The sequence below is a fragment of the Ascaphus truei genome, chromosome 9 (assembly GCF_040206685.1).
Source record: "Ascaphus truei isolate aAscTru1 chromosome 9, aAscTru1.hap1, whole genome shotgun sequence".
Lineage (NCBI taxonomy): Eukaryota > Metazoa > Chordata > Amphibia > Anura > Ascaphidae > Ascaphus > Ascaphus truei.
Genome location: NC_134491.1, coordinates 28,183,050 through 28,199,046, shown reverse-complemented (window position 1 = coordinate 28,199,046; position 15,997 = coordinate 28,183,050). Strand labels below are relative to the sequence as shown.

The 15,997-nt window shown below is 44.0% G+C and overlaps 1 protein-coding gene across 2 annotated transcripts in view; it reads left to right on the top strand.

Annotated features, from left to right (window-relative positions):
• The window catches only part of CLPS (colipase), a 24,085-nt gene that overhangs the window by 5,516 nt on the left and 2,572 nt on the right, over positions 1-15,997 (top strand). The window contains exons 1-2 of one of the 2 annotated variants that reach the window (XM_075614134.1): positions 2,545-2,660; positions 15,260-15,382. In XM_075614134.1, the coding sequence (XP_075470249.1) occupies positions 2,580-2,660; positions 15,260-15,382 (204 nt within the window). In that variant the 5' untranslated portion in view covers positions 2,545-2,579. Of the gene's footprint in view, positions 1-2,544; positions 2,661-15,259; positions 15,383-15,997 lie in introns of those variants that run through there. The other variant, XM_075614135.1, reaches the window with a different exon arrangement.

Below are 15,997 nucleotides of genomic sequence, written 5' to 3'. Positions count from 1 at the left end.
AAGGTCGCGCAGGTGCAGTTAAGCATAGCGGCGGCCATTACAGCTTCGCACAGGCGCAGTAAAGATAGCGCACGCGGTCCCAATGCTAAAGAGGTCCTGAGTGGACTACGATTCACAGCAGCCTCTGGGGACTGCCCTTTCACCCACATCATGTACAGCCAGCCAGCAAATAGGGTTTGCAGCTTCTCCTGTTGGAGAAGGATACAATGTTGCAGAGACCACGCTAGTCAGTTGGAGCTGGGAGAAGGAAGGGGGAGGAAGTGTGTAAGGAGCAAGTGGCTTCTTACACTAGGCCAGGTTACCCCCAGGCCCCAGGTAGGCTCCACTCCCCACTAGGTTAGTGGGTAAGTCATAGGGAAGGCCCCTTAGATAGGGACCCTGCCCTTAGGTGAGTGTAAGTCTTGTTAGTGACACAGCTGCAGTGCTGTGTGCTCTGACAAGAAGAGACAGTGTTGTGTGCAGTGCAGCTAGAGGAGTTGCTTTGGCTGTGTCAGGGAAAGGCCCCTCATAGGAAGAAGGGGGGGTTGCTTTCTAAGTATACAGTGTGTGTAATATCACCAGTGCCAGTTGCATGTGGTGAGCTGCCTGAGTCTGGGATCAGACAGAATCTACAGCAAGAGATCTTCTGCATGCAGGGGCTAGGGTAGAGGTATACCCCCAGGGCCCAGTAAGTCCCCTGAGACACTAGAGGAATACAGTATGTGATAGGGACTGCCTTAAGACAGGGACTCCTTCACCATACTCAGAGAGGAAGAGACATGCTGCAGGACAGTGCCTGAATGCCCGTGCAGCCTGAGTGCAGAAAGAGTATCTGACTCCATAGCAAAGACTGTGGTAAAGGATCATTCCGGCTGGGGATCCCTTCCCTGTGGAGTCAGCGTGTGTATCCATTCCTGCAGAGAGCAGCGCAGTGCAGCGTGGGATCACTGTGCGGTGTTGCTGAGTTCCAAGGATTTTCCGGATCAGGACTGATCAGGGAGGTAGTATATATTAAGTGCACCACCGGGCCCCAACACAGGGAAGCGCTATCCCTCACACTCACATTCACCTTATTGTTGTGGACACTCAAGGGACTGAGGGTGATGTGATGATGGACATGTGGGTGAGGGGATGGTATGCATTCAGGTTGATGCAATGTTATTTCTATGATGTATTGATGTTATGCAAAGAGAGTTTCATTGAAGTTATCGTTCATGCTCAGTAAATACTGTTTATTCACATGGTGTGTATTTACTGTATGGTTCTGGTGAGGGCACACTCCCACCACGTTGGGATCCCTCATCAGTGGAGGCGCTGCACCGAGTGTAAGTATATACCCCAGGTTCCCCGTGGCGGAAGCTCAGCCCTCCTGGTTGCCAAACAGGTACAGCACCACACTGATAAGTAGTCAGATACACCTACCCACCTCAATCTCACTTAGGGTGGAGGAAAGAGGTCTACATATATATATAAATGTATATAAATACGGGTGTATGTATATACACAAAAGCTTGGCTTATCAATGCTTTAGACGGCTAATGTTTGAGTGCTGGTGTTCTCTAATCTGTAATCAATGCAAGTTTCTGAGGGCTGGTTAATAAAACCCTTTGTGCACCTGATCTACAACAGCTGCCACATTCCCACCCAATAACCCTGACCCCAAAACCAGAAATAAGCAGCCTGAGGTGGAAGCGAGTATAAGGAGTGTAGCTATATGTAGCAATAGGAGTAGTTCTAGGTAGCAAGTGGTTATGTGGAGCAACAGGAGGCGTTATAGGGAGAGGTTATATGGTGCAATAGGGGAAGCTATACTGAGCAGTTAAATAGAGCAGTAGAAGGAGTTGTAGAGAGTGGTTATATTAAGGAATAGGAGAAGTTACAGGGGCCATTATAAGGGGCAAATAGAGGAGTTATAGGGAGCAGTTAGAAAGCAATAGGAGCAGTTATAGGTGATGGTTATATTAATTAAAAGGGGGAGTTATAGCGAGCAGTTACCAGAAACAATAGGAGAAGTTACAGGGAGTGGTTATATGAGACGATAGGCGAGATATAGGAAGAGGTTATATAGAGCAAGAGGAGTAGATATAGAGAGTGATTTTATGGAACTATAGGGAGTGGTTATAGGGAAGAGGAAGATGGAGCGGTATAACGAGCAGTTATATGGAGCAATAGGAGGAGTTATAGGGATCGGTTAAGTGAACAATAGGAGAAGTGAAGTGATGTCCATTATAATGGGATGTAGTTAAAATACAAGATATTTGAATTTCCTAGCATATGAATATTTAAATTGAATCTATGTAAACATGCAATATTGCTTATTTTTAACCCTTTTGTGCAGCTGGACCTTCCCGAGCTGAAAAGTTTCAAGTGCATTTTGGGATATCTCCTGTATAAGGAGCTATCTCTCACCCCACACCTGCCCCGTTCACACCAGCACCTCCATATCGCTGGTTTAATCCCCGCCTACCCTCTCGAATGGGATTGGTTAAAGCTTACTTACGTGCCCTTTGAGATAAGGGTTATATTTGTAGGTATAAGGGTGGTACATCCTTATTTGGGACTTTTCACTCAAAGCAATAAAGTATTGCAGGATTTGTGCCATGCTGCCTATTTCCTCACTACTGCTGATTTTGGGTTTCACCCTCTCTGTCCCAGCTCAGAAGGGACTTATCTTTAATCTGGTAAGAGTTTTTCTTAGTGTTAATGTCTTAGCAGACAGAAAAACAGCACTGTAAGACAGTCCCAGAGGAAAGATATAGTGACGTAAAGACACAGTGTGTATATGTGTGTGTGTGTGTGTGTGTGTGTATAACCCATACATACAGAGTGTGCATGTGTATATATGTATATCTCGGAGATGGGATAGGGATGAGAGGGTTGAAGACTAAGAGAGGGAAGAAGAGGGGGGTGTAAGCAAGGGATGGAGAGAATAAGAAGGGGGACGGGAAGGGGTGAAGAGTGAGGGTTAGGGGGAGAGAAACGGGGGAAGGGGGAGAGTAAGTTGGGAGAGTAAGAGAGAGAGAGTAAGAGGGGAAGGGGAAAAGAGTGGCAGTGGATATTCAGAGTTGAGTGCAAATAGCCGCACGGCTATTCACAGTTGAGTGCAAATAGCCGCACGGCTATTCGCACTCAGTAGAAAATAAAATGAAAAAATAAACATCCCTGCCAGGAATCGAACCCTGGTCCACTCTGCTAATGGCCTGCAGCATAATCACTGAGCTATAAGAGTTTCTGATTGTTTTCTAGTGAATAAAGGCATAGAAACCTGTTCATAACAGCTCGGCTATTCGCACTCAGTTAAGTTCTACTGAGTGCGAATAGCCGTGCGGCTATTTGCACTCAACTGTGAATATCCACTGCCGAAAAGGGGCTGTGAATATCCACTGCCGAAAAGAGTGAGGGAGGAGAGTAAGAGTGAAACGGGAAGAGTAAGGGGGAGAGAGGGAGGGGTACAGGAAGTGGTGGAGAGGGGGAATAGAGAGAGGGGGAAGAGTAAGACAGAGAGAAAGGAGAGAGAAAGGGGGACATGTACTGGAGAAGTTGGAGAAGGGAGAGGCAGGTGAGAAGAAGAGCATGTGGTGGATATGCTGGGGATGATGGGACCATGTTGAAGACAATCAGGAGAGAAAGGCAGCATGTGGGGAAGAAGCAGGAGAGGAGGGGTTTTGTACTTGTACTTTTGTACTTATGTGTATCGCATTTTCCAAGTTGTTGACTTGCTGCTTCTTTTGATTTATTCATTTATTAAATCCTCTTTGGCATATCCTCTTTTTCGTTTATCTCCATTCGTCAGTGAGTGCTGGGAACTCCAACCCCCCTTTTCCATTCTGTTTATTGTGTTTATTTTATTGTACGATGAAAATGAAAACAAGGGAATTTTTTTATTGCTGTGCTTAAAATGGTGTTGTGGGGAAAAAGAGAGTTCCTACAACTAAATTTCCTCTCGTATGATGCCGCTCAGGGTCTATGGTCCCACACCGGATTCACAGAGAAGAAAGTACAAATTCAAAGATGACCTAAGCGCAAACAAACAGGGAAAAAGAGGGGGGGTGGGAATCTACCCTGGTGTAGTATATAAATCAATTTGGAAGGTGATAGATCAGGATAAGTGTTCAACGGACAGATTTTCCCCTTGAGTTTTGTGCGTTTCAATCTACTATGGGTGCGGGTGTTTTTTTTCTATTGGTCTTCTTATGTAAATACCTCTAATGGAATAGGAGGACATAGTATAGATCTGATATAACATTGAATATGAAAAAACAGAAAATAACACTCTTGTAGATAATTAAAGCATTTCCTGGGTACACAGCCCAGCTCGGTATACACTTCTTGTGTCTAATATTTTTTATAAAATTGTTCTATATACCTGTACAATGGTGTTCTCCTCTTTTTTGAAATAACCCACATCAGTCCACCACCCATCTGCATTTGCCACAGATTGTCATATGCCTACTGACACTCACTAGGATGTGAGTATAATAATTGGAGGCTCACTCCCATAGTTCTGACAATACTATTTTATGGTCTATTTTTGTTTAGTTTACATAATTGATGTCACCCGCGCCCTCATCTTGCTGGGTATCTGTGTGTTTATTAACAGCACGGGATAGTAATAAAGAGAAAGAATATATGACAAAGAATACATGAGTAACAAATTCAGAGAGTGAACATCCAGAAATTTCTTAACTTGGAAAAAACAAAACAAGTCTATAATAGTAATCTAAGTTAAAGTGTTTAAGACCTAATAAGTCAGTTACTTTCTTGCCAAAAAAAGAACCCAGATACTGTAGATGTCTACATCAAGTCATCTAGGGACCAATGTTTTGAGCGTACAGTATGGATCCAGCAGCATTCGTGCTGTGAAATTCTCGTGATCGTGTCTCTCCCACTCCAACTTAACTTTCATCTTTCAATTCCAATACATTTCAGTCCTGTTCGGTCTTGTGTGTGAAATTCTTTAAAGTCTTTTGACAAATTGTGTTGTTGGAAACCTTTTTGAATATTTGTGATATGTTCGGCCAATCGCTTTGAAACGTCTTTTTAACAAGCATTAGCACTCTGACTCTGACAAGCTGTGCGGTAGCGCAAAAAATGCCCAAACGCACATTTTTTTGCCAGTAACTGCTATTCAGGTAGCTTCGATATGAACATGGAGGCTTAAACTCACATATTCAGATCTTGCCACCTAAGGGCCGTTCTATACAGTTTGTGGCCGTGCACGCGCATGTGCGAACGCGCGTGCACGTGCCGCATGCTTTTCGTGTGTATGCTGTGAGTGAAGGTAGTGTGTGTGTGTGTGTGTGTGTGTGTGTGTGTGTGTGTGTGTGTGTGTGTGTGTGTGTGTGTGTGTGTGTGTGTGTGTGTGTGTGTGTGTGTGTGTGTGTGTGTGTGTGTGTGTGTGTGTGTGTAGAGATTGTGAATTATGTATGAAATAATATATATTTTTAAAAAAAGTTGTAATAAAAATATTTATTTATTTATTTAACTTTGACACATGCACATTGTGACAGAGTCACTGACTCAGTAGGCTGTGACAGTGAATGGAGAGATGCTGCAGCCAGATCACTGAGTGTTAATCTCCTCAGACAGAGAAAGTACAGCTGCAGCCTAATTAAACAGGGGCTGAACTATCAGTGAAACAAGTGCTTTAAAAAGCAGGAAGTTGCTCACACAAGGTGAGCTTGTTTTTCCACAGGAAGGTGGAGAGAACTCTCCCGGCTTGGAAGCCGTAGCAGCTGCTGCTGCTCTGGTCCCGCAGTCCTGCGAGGAGCTCTGCTGCTCGGACCCCAACCCAGGGTAAAGATAAAGATACAGATTTCTGCGAGGCTGGACAAAGCCTGCTCCCCGGAACCGTGTTCCTGTTTGCTGCTGGAGCTGCTATACAGATAAGACTTTATTCTTATACGTATCGGTTAACCTTTGTGTAGCATGTTTTGGGCATGACCAGATTAGCTGGCTGTCCTGTTAGTAAGGGCTCAAGAAGTGAGTTAGTGTCCCTAACGGGACTAGGATTTAATTTTCAAGAAAGTAGTTTCTTAAAGGGACAGTGCACCCGTACTTATTTTGGTTGTGGCTAATAAACCACTAGTGTTTAAAGTTTCCCATCGTGTCTAGCGTCTTACTGACCCCGCCGCGAGGCCGTCCTGCCACAGGTGGTGTCAGAAGTGGGATGCTACGCCTCTGGGGGTCAGTAGATGAAGATGTGTTGAGACACTGAACTCAAGCGAAAAAAAAAAAATGATTTTTTGCTGAAGCATGGAAGTTACAGCTAGCAAGCGCTGAGTGTAAATTTTGCCCCGTCGGGTATGAAAGGATTGCTGTGTAAAGCTAATGCCTTTTGCTGAAGTGAGTGAATTTGCAGCTAGCAAGTGCTGTGAGCAAAGTTTGCCCTGTCTGGTAAAAAAGAAAGTGAAAATGAATTTTGGCAAAGATGTTGCCCTAAGAAGAACCCAGAAGGTTCAAATATTGTAAAGCAAGAACAACTTACGTGTGTTGTGCAAAGTCTGCCTCGTCGGGTGTGAAAAAAATAAATTAAAAAAAAAACGGGGTTTTAAAATGGCCGCCGTCAAGTGTCAGTTTTGCAATGTACATAACCATACAAAACAGTGTCCCTTCAGGCCATATGATGATTATGATGATGACTCATGTGTGGCCCCGAGAAGAGAGACGTACCCGCAGATGAAAGCTGCAAAAGTGTCCAGTGTGTGTGTGTGCCCAGTACCACTGACGTCTCTGGAACGAATAAAACAAAGAGAAAGAAGAAAAATAAAAATATTTTTCAAGTCACAGAGGAAGTGACCAAACCACTTGAGCCTGCGATATCAGGACAACAGGTGTCAGCAAGCCACCGAGATGTGCTGCAGACCGGAGTGATGGGCAGAATTGTCACAGGAACGGTGGCAAAGGAAAAGGAGAAGCAAAGGGAAGCTGAATCCTTGAGCCAGGAAAAAGAGGCCTTAATTTCTGCACTCCAAACTGCCCACCGTGATTATGATGCCTTGCAGGAACAATTGAATAGGGAGCGAGAAGCGAACGCCGAGGTAAAGAGGTGTATACTCCCAGCTATACTTGAGTATGAGGAGTTAAAGAAAACAGAGCATCTCTTACGGAGTGAGTTGGAGGAGCTGAAGACAAGTTTGAATAAGGCCAACACCGCAATTGCTAACATGGAATCAGAGAGAACAAGTCCTGACTGGAGACTATGCTATCAGATGTCCCAGAGAGATGTGCAAAACTTCATCAAAGACTTAGAAGTTTCTCACCAAGAAGCTAGCACGCTCAAAACAGAGCTGGAGCTCTCACGCCAGGAGGGCCACAGTCTAAACACAGAGCTGGGTATGTTGAAGGAAACCCATGAGAATGCCCTGAGGGATTTAGAGACTGTAAAGAAGGAGAATGTAAGTCTGATGCAGAAAAATTCAGACTTGACTGATCAAATCAGTAAAGGTGATAAGAAGCTCCACCAAGCAGGAAAAGTGGAGAAGCAATTGATCCAGGAAAAGCTAGAGGTGCAGGAAGCACTGCAGAATGCAGAGAGGATGCAACGTGTCTCCCTGCAGCAGCACACACAGGCAACGCACTTATGGCAGAGCCAGCTGCAAGAGCTACATGCAAGTCTGCAAGCAGCCAAGGAGAAGCAGCGAGTGCTACAGGAACGGCTGAGTACCCAGTATGTCCCCACAGAACAGCATGAGGAACTGAGGGCCACGCTGTACGCCACAAGAGCATCGCTAGGGGCAGAGCTGGGTACTTTGAAGAAAGCCAATGAGACGGTCCTAAGGGATATAGAGACTGTGAAAATGGAGAATATAAACATGAAGGAAGAGGTTTTAAACCTGACTGGTTTAATGCAAACCCAGAGTAAGCACCGGGAAGAGGTGAAGGCCCTGAGAGGGGACTGGTAGCATCAGATTGAAGAGCTGCAAACGCAGATGGCTGAGCACGAGACGCAGCGCGCCAAGACGGAGGAGGTGTCCGTCCGTCAGGTGGCCTGCCTGATGTTGCACCATGAAACTGAGATGGCTGATATCCACAAGCGGCTGGACTACACGACCAATGAGGGGGCCCGGCTACAGCTGGAGCTAGACAAGGTCCGGGAGGAGCACCAGCAGCTGCAGGTCCAGAATAAAGAAAGAGAGACAGATTTAAGCCTTGCTCTGAGTCTGCTAGGAGACATAGAATCGCGACTCAATTCTAACGAAGATGAACTAGCAGCCGCACTGAGTGAAAGAAGAAAGGCAGAAGGACTGCTTCAAGACCTGAGGAAGGACCTGGAGTCTGAGCGGGCTGGCTGCAGTATGGCGGAGAAACAAAAGTGTGACCTAGGCAAGGAGCTCGAATCTCTAAAGTCTGAGCGGGACGCTACGTTGGACTCTACTGCTGCCCAGCAGGAGGTTTCTCAGATGAAGCTGGAGGAAAAGCTTACAAGCCCAAGACAGACGTTTGGGTCACTGAAGCAGTCCAAGGAAAAGGTGGCGGTAGAGATAAAGTCAAAGGATGATGAAGGGGAGGCTGCACTGGAACATGTTTTACCAGAGCCCGCTGTCTATGCAGACTATCTCTTAAGTTATCTTCAAAACCCTGCTGTTCTCACAGAAGAACAAAAAGCGGATATGACACAAATTGAAGCCATGCTGATTAAAGAATTTATAGGTCAGCAGCTGATTCTTATAGTCGGCTGTCTAGATACCAGTGAAGAAGGAGGCAGGAAACGCCTTCTTGCTGTCCTACAAGAGATGCTTGTGATACCTCATACACCAACTTCCCTTATAACGTGTCTAGTGGAATTATTGCTCCGTATTGTTAAAGATGATGACCGGAGAATTCAGATTGTGGAGGAAATAGTCTCTGAGCTGCGAGAGCCAATTGTTAGCGTGGATATACCAGCGGATGCCGCGAAATCAAGGAAATTACAGTTAAAGATTGCAGATTTAAGAGTGCAGCTTAACGAAGCCAAACAAGCCTTGGAGGACTCCATAGTTTTACAAGATTTCAGTCTTGCATCTGAATTAAAGGAGATAGTGAGGTACCAGTCCTCAGGCCCAGATGGCCTGGTAATTACCCCAAAAAGAAAATGCCTAAATTGGAAGGCAAGAAAAAAAAAAGGGGAGGGAAGGGCCGACGTCAGACATTGGCGACGAAGATGCTGGTGCACGGGAATGGTGCACGGGCCGCTCCACAGGACAATGTTTCGCTGGGGAGAGGGATATGTGACAGAGTCACTGACTCAGTAGACTGTGACAGTGAATGGAGAGATGCTGCAGCCAGATCACTGAGTGTTAATCTCCTCAGACAGAGAAAGCACAGCTGCAGCCTAATTAAACAGGGGCTGAACTATCAGTGAAACAAGTGCTTTAAAAAGCAGGAAGTTGCTCACACAAGGTGAGCTTGTTTTTCCACAGGAAGGTGGAGAGAACTCTCCCGGCTTGGAAGCCGTAGCAGCTGCTGCTGCTCTGGTCCCGCAGTCCTGCGAGGAGCTCTGATGCTGGGACCAGCAGGGACCCCAACCCAGGGTAAAGATAAAGATACAGATTGCTGCGAGGCTGGACAAAGCCTGCTCCCCGGAACCATGTTCCTGTTTGCTGCTGGAGCTGCTATACAGATAAGACTTTATTCTTATACGTATCGGTTAACCTTTGTGTAGCATGTTTTGGGCATGACCAGATTAGCTGGCTGTCCTGTTAGTAAGGGCTCAAGAAGTGAGTTAGTGTCCCTAACGGGACTAGGATTTAATTTTCAAGAAAGTAGTTTCTTAAAGGGACAGTGCACCCGTACTTATTTTGGTTGTGGCTAATAAACCACTAGTGTTTAAAGTTTCCCATCGTGTCTAGCGTCTTACTGACCCCGCCATGAGGCCGTCCTGCCACAACATATACACACGCACAAACATACACACATACACACATTACAGCGCCGGTAGCGGCGCAAAATCATTAATTTCTTCATGTTCTCCCTCGTTGGTCCGCTCCAAGCCCCCTGCCGTGCGGCACCATTATAGAAAGGCTGACTAACGTCAGGCAACTAAAATAGCGCACGCCCGGCACAATAGAACGGGCCTAAAGGGTGGCAAGATCGGATTCATGATGTTCATATTAAGGAGCAAAATGTATTGTTACTACATAGAATTGAAGCCGGGTGTCCCCAACGTTGACCCGCACTAATTTCAGCTCTGGCGACACCCGGCTTCAATCCTATGGAGTAAAAATACATTTACAGCCCAGCTTAATTACCTTAGTGCCTAACCATTAAGCTAATGAAGGGATTAAATAGCAGTACCCTGTTTTTTGGCGGTAGAGGGGGTGGGTGAAGCTTGTAGTTGCCCCAGGTGGGTGTTTTGGCCTCCCGGGAGGGTTGCAGGATCGGTTAACCCAATTAATTACTTAAGTGGTTACTATCGCTAACGTAATGAAGGGGTTAACCCCTCCCGCTACCCACCATGTAGGCCTAATCACCCACCATGGGCCATATACCACCTTCATAGTTGCCCCAGGGTGGGTGCTTAGGTCTCCCGGGAGGATTTAACCCCTCCCTTACCTTAGCAGTTACTACTGCTAAGGAAATGAAGGGTTAAGCCCTCCCGCGAGGCCTAAACTCCCACCCTGGGGCAACACTTCCTTCTACCCACCCCCTCTACCACCAATTCCACACACAGTAATGTGCAAAAGGGACAATATCCAAAGATGGTTAATTGCATTTTATTGACATACAATACAAAATACATTACTATAAAAAAAAAAAAAGCTATTTAATCCAGTAATTATCACTGTGGTCATCCATGCCCTCAATGGGGCATAGATAGCAACATTGACAACCAACGGACACTCTACTACCCACCCCTTCTACTCCAAACCCCCCACCCACAACACATCAGGTAATGATTATCCATATTTGGATAATAGCACATTTTCCCATTAAAAGAAGAACATTAGCCAGCCAACATGTAGTAAATAAAAGTAATACTTACCCCTGCCAGGATAAAGAACACCCTCACCCTCCTCTTCCGAGGCACCAACAATAAAACAAAAAAACTAGCTGCTGACCTGTAACCTCTTAATCACCTTAGTGGTTATTAACTGCTATTGTAATTAAGGGTTTGACCGCCCCCCTGCCCACTACCCACATGGGAGGCCTAACCACCCTCCCCAGGGAAACTAACCCTGTCCCCCACCCCCTCTACCCCCATCACCACGCATTCAAATGGGCAAAAGCACTAGTAGCCAAATATGACTAATACCACTTTTGCCAATTTGTGTTGAAATAAATAAAAAATTAATCACACAATAAATTAAAAAGGACATTTCAATACATTAAAATAAATATTAGTTAATAAACCCATTGTTTGTCACTGTGATTATCTATGCCCTCAAAGGAGCACAGATAGCCACATGGGCAACCTTAAAAAACAAACATTACAAAATAATAAAAACAAACATTACAAAGAAAAGCATTGATTGCCACTGTGGTTATCTATAACTGCAACGGGCAAATATAACCCCATTGACAAGTAATGGGCAAAATAAAAAAAATGAAATTAAATCAAATACAATCAATGTGTAACCTACCTTTGCTGGTATGAAGGATTACATCCGCTCAACCAACTGCGGCACCAACAACTCTCGACCCACGAAGCAATGATCCTCATGGTTGTTCTTCTTTTGATAGTTAATTAGATCTTTTCTATCAATTATTTTGACTTTATTGTAGACATCTTTAATGATTTCCGTCATAAGTTTTGCATAATATCAATCGCTTGTTGTTCGAAGATTTGTACCCTAGAGCAATTGCGTTTTGCTCTCAACTCCCCAAAAGGAAAATTCTTTAGCCATTTATAATAATCATAATAATAACTTTATTTATATAGCCATTTTCTTCCAATAAGACCCAAAGCACTTCACAGTTACAACAAGGAAAAAAGAAAAAAACATTGGATGATATAAAAGAGACCAAACACAAGGAAAGATGCAATGGTTCTGTAGCTATTAAATGCTGGACAGGTTGTGGTTCATGCATTAAATGCCTGGGTAATCAGGTAGGTATTGAGCCGGTTTTTATAGATTCCCAGAGAGGGTGCCTCTTAAACTGTACGAGGCAAACTGTTCCAAAGAGTGGGAGCAGCGTAGCTAAAAGGTTGGGCCCCAAAGGATAATATAGTAATGGTTGCTAGTAGCCTCTATATACTGTATTTAGTACAGCTTAGTGATTTGTTATAGGTTTTGGTGTGAAACCCTACAATGTATATATATGCAAGTCTCGGAACCCCAAATCAGTTTTGCTGAATTTGTAAGTGAAATTCAAATTATTTACATTCAGATATTTCATAAATCTTACTAATGTTTCCTCATCTTCCCATAAAACCAACAGATCGTCATCTCTATAACGATGCCAGAGCACCAGGTTTGCGCCAACTTCGTGGTTAGCCAAGATGTATTGTTCTTCCCACATGCCCATCCACAGATTGGCATAACTCAACGCAAACCTGGTGCCCATGTTTGTGCTTTTAATCTACAAATAACGTCTTCATCGAACCAAAAATAATTATGTTATTATAAACAAAATACTTTAATAAAAAAATCTATTTGAGCAGTGTCTAAAGTGTCATCTTTCTCCTAAAAATATTATGCTGCCTCCTACCCTTTATAGTGATCTATGACTGTGTATAGTGAGGTTACATCACATCATGTAACTAGTGTAAAAACTTAAAGGTAGAAATCCATGGAAGGAAAACAATGGAGCACAGCCAGGATCCAATCAAAAATAAAATTAAAGTGGGAGCAACAATCCAAAGTAGTAAATTAAAAAGGGTTTATTATACTTGGTAGACACATGGTAAAGAGCAGGTACAAAAACACCCCTCTAACGCATTTCGCGCTGCAACAGCGCTTTGTCAAAGAGATATTGTTTTGTTTAGAAAAAAGCTATATAAGCTAGGTTGGATGCTCATGACTGAATGACTGACACTATACACTGTAGGTTGGCCTGGGAGATTTATTGGATCTTTATGTACAGTAGTGTGGGAAGATAGTAGGAGATTAGTAATGTAGGACTCCTGATAAGAATACAATCTAGTTCTTCCTTACTTAGAATATTAATAATCTTTTGTTAGGTCTCTTTCTAACCTAATATAGGTTGTAGTGTATTTTAATATGTAACAGGTTGTGTCACTTTTAACTGATTGGTATAATTTCCATGCAATGCATTGCCATTGGCTCCAAGGGGCTATATCAAATACGATTGCAATCTCTATATGTGATTCCCTGATGAAGAATAGAAAAATAACAAATGCTGCACACTAAAATATCAAAATCAAAAAAGGGGATACAACCACCGGTGCTCCTGGTTCAGGATTCTCTGTGTCAATCCAGGGTATAACGAAAAGAAGAAAATCAGGGAGTTTGAATTTTCATCTGGCTTGCAGTGTTCGTGGTCCAGATCCACTGACTTGCTGCACACACCAAATTTCCTTCAAACATCTCCCGCTCGGCTATCAGCACCACATTGTACAATTCTGTATGTTTTGTGGCTGGCACCTACAGTGTTTTCATGGGAAGAATGTCTTGCCTTGTAAGAAAAACCGTCACAAAAGTGACATCACGCTACTAATGGGCGCGTGCCCATCGTGCGCTCATGCGCATAAATGCAGCATTCTAGCACACATGGTGGTTAGAAGACCTCCGGCAAGCATGCGCAGAGACCTCCGGCGCAGCAGCAACAAGACATAGGAGACTGGGAGACGGAGACCGTGACCACACACAGTCACACTCAGACACACACAGACACACAGACACACAGTCACATACAAACACAGACACACACAGACACACACACACACACACACACAGACACAGTCACACACAGACACACTCACACGAGGAATTCACAGTTAGTATACATATAGAACTGCAAATTGCTAAAACGGTGTGTGTGAAGTCAAACGTCTTTGTGTTTTGTCACTGAAATTGTTTATTTATTAATTAAAAACATCACAAATACAATTTCTGTGACAAAACAGTGACAAAAGACAAAGAAAAAACGTGACATCACGCTACTAATGGGCCGCACCCATCACGTGCGCATGCGCATAAACTCAGTATTCTAGCCCGCACGGAGGTTATAAGACCTTTGGCGTGCATGCGCAGGGACCTCTGCCGCACAATGCGCAGAGACCTCGGGCAAAGCAGCAACAACACTTGAGAGACTGGGAGATGGAGACCAAGACCACACACAGTCACACACACACACTCAGACACACAGTCACAGACACACGCAAACACAGACACACACACAGACATACTCAAACACACATACACAGTCACATACAGTCACACACACACACACACACACACATGCAACACACAACACAGAGACACACAGACACATTCACACACAGACTCACTATTATACACACAGACACATTCACACACACAGTCACACAGACACGCGCACACACACACACACACAGTCAAACACTGTAACACTCTTCACACATACAGTCACACACAGTCACCCTCACACACACAGAGACAAACACACACAGACACACACAGAGGCAGACACACACACACACACACACACACACAGGAGGAATTCAGTTAGTATACTGTACATATAAAAATTTAAATAGCTAAAACGGGGTGTGTGCCGAGCACGTGCATTCTAAGTCAAACAGCTTATTCAAATAGTGCCTTCAAAACTTTCTGGGCAAGCTACCCGTCTATCTGAACAATCTCCTCGCCCCTACCACATGCAGCACTTATCATATGAGATCTGACTCCAAAAGACTGTTCATGGTCCCAAGGTTCAGAAAACTGGAACAATCTACCGGAGACTCTCACAGCTGCCACCAGTCTAAATTCTTTCAAAACTAAAGCTGTCTCACATTTTAATCTGGTCTGTAACTGTTACAGACGCCTATAAAATATATTATCTGTAACTGTAAATGTCTTGTATATAATGTATACCCTGTTCACTTATGTAACTATGTATTTGTAACCATGTACTCTTTGTCATCTTAACTCTATGCCCAGGACATACATGAAAACGAGAGGTAACTCTCAATGTATTACTTAATGGTAAAACATTTTATAAATAAATATTCTATATTAGCTGAAGCAGCTGATTGGGCTGTTTTCAAACAAAATTTAAGTCAATGGGGAATTTCGGTCGAAAACAACCCGATTGTTCACTTTTGCTGATATAGAATAATCCCCTTAATGTGTGCAATGCGATGATGAAGTACTGCAGATTAAACACCAGAGGGAGCTCATGTTTCTGTGTGTTTCAGGACAATGGGGAACTTTGTCTGCAAAGCGCCCAGTGCAAAAGTAGCTGCTGCCACAGGGACAGTGGGGTGAGCCTGGCACGCTGTTCCCCCAAAGCTGCTGAGACCCAGCGCTGCTCCCCTCTGGTGAGTACAGGAGAAGTTATAGGGAATGCTTATATGGAGCAATAAAAACTGTTATAGAGAGTTGTCATAATAATGTCATGAAATATTAGGTATTTTAATCCCTCTGATGCTTAAGGGGTTAATGAGTTACAGTTTGCATTTAAAATACAAAATGTGTGGTCTGTCTTGTCAGAAATCTGTGGGGGCTTCAAAAGGCCTTGATTGAAGTTGGGTGTGAAAAGTACAAAGAGTGGGTTTATTGTATGTTAACACCTTTTTGCAGGCCTAGTGTATATGGCTGGTAGAGTCGAGTTAAGGGCCATGTCTGGAGACTTGAGTGTCACTGTGACAACTTTCTGTACACAGGAGACCGAGCTTCAAAGCATTTCTCGGCAGGGGGTGTATGGATAGCCAGGGGCGTGCCTGCAGAAGGTATCAAACCAAGAGTGACCTTATTAAATATGAGAATATCATGTGACGTCCTCTGCTGAACAGGCTAAAAATTACATGTGTGTATCTGTGGAACCGAGTCGCACATAATGATTACAGGCACGTCAGGACTAGCAGGTACCTAGAGACAGATGTTAATATTTATCTTAACTTTAGGATTACACTGTTCACATTTAGTCTCATTGC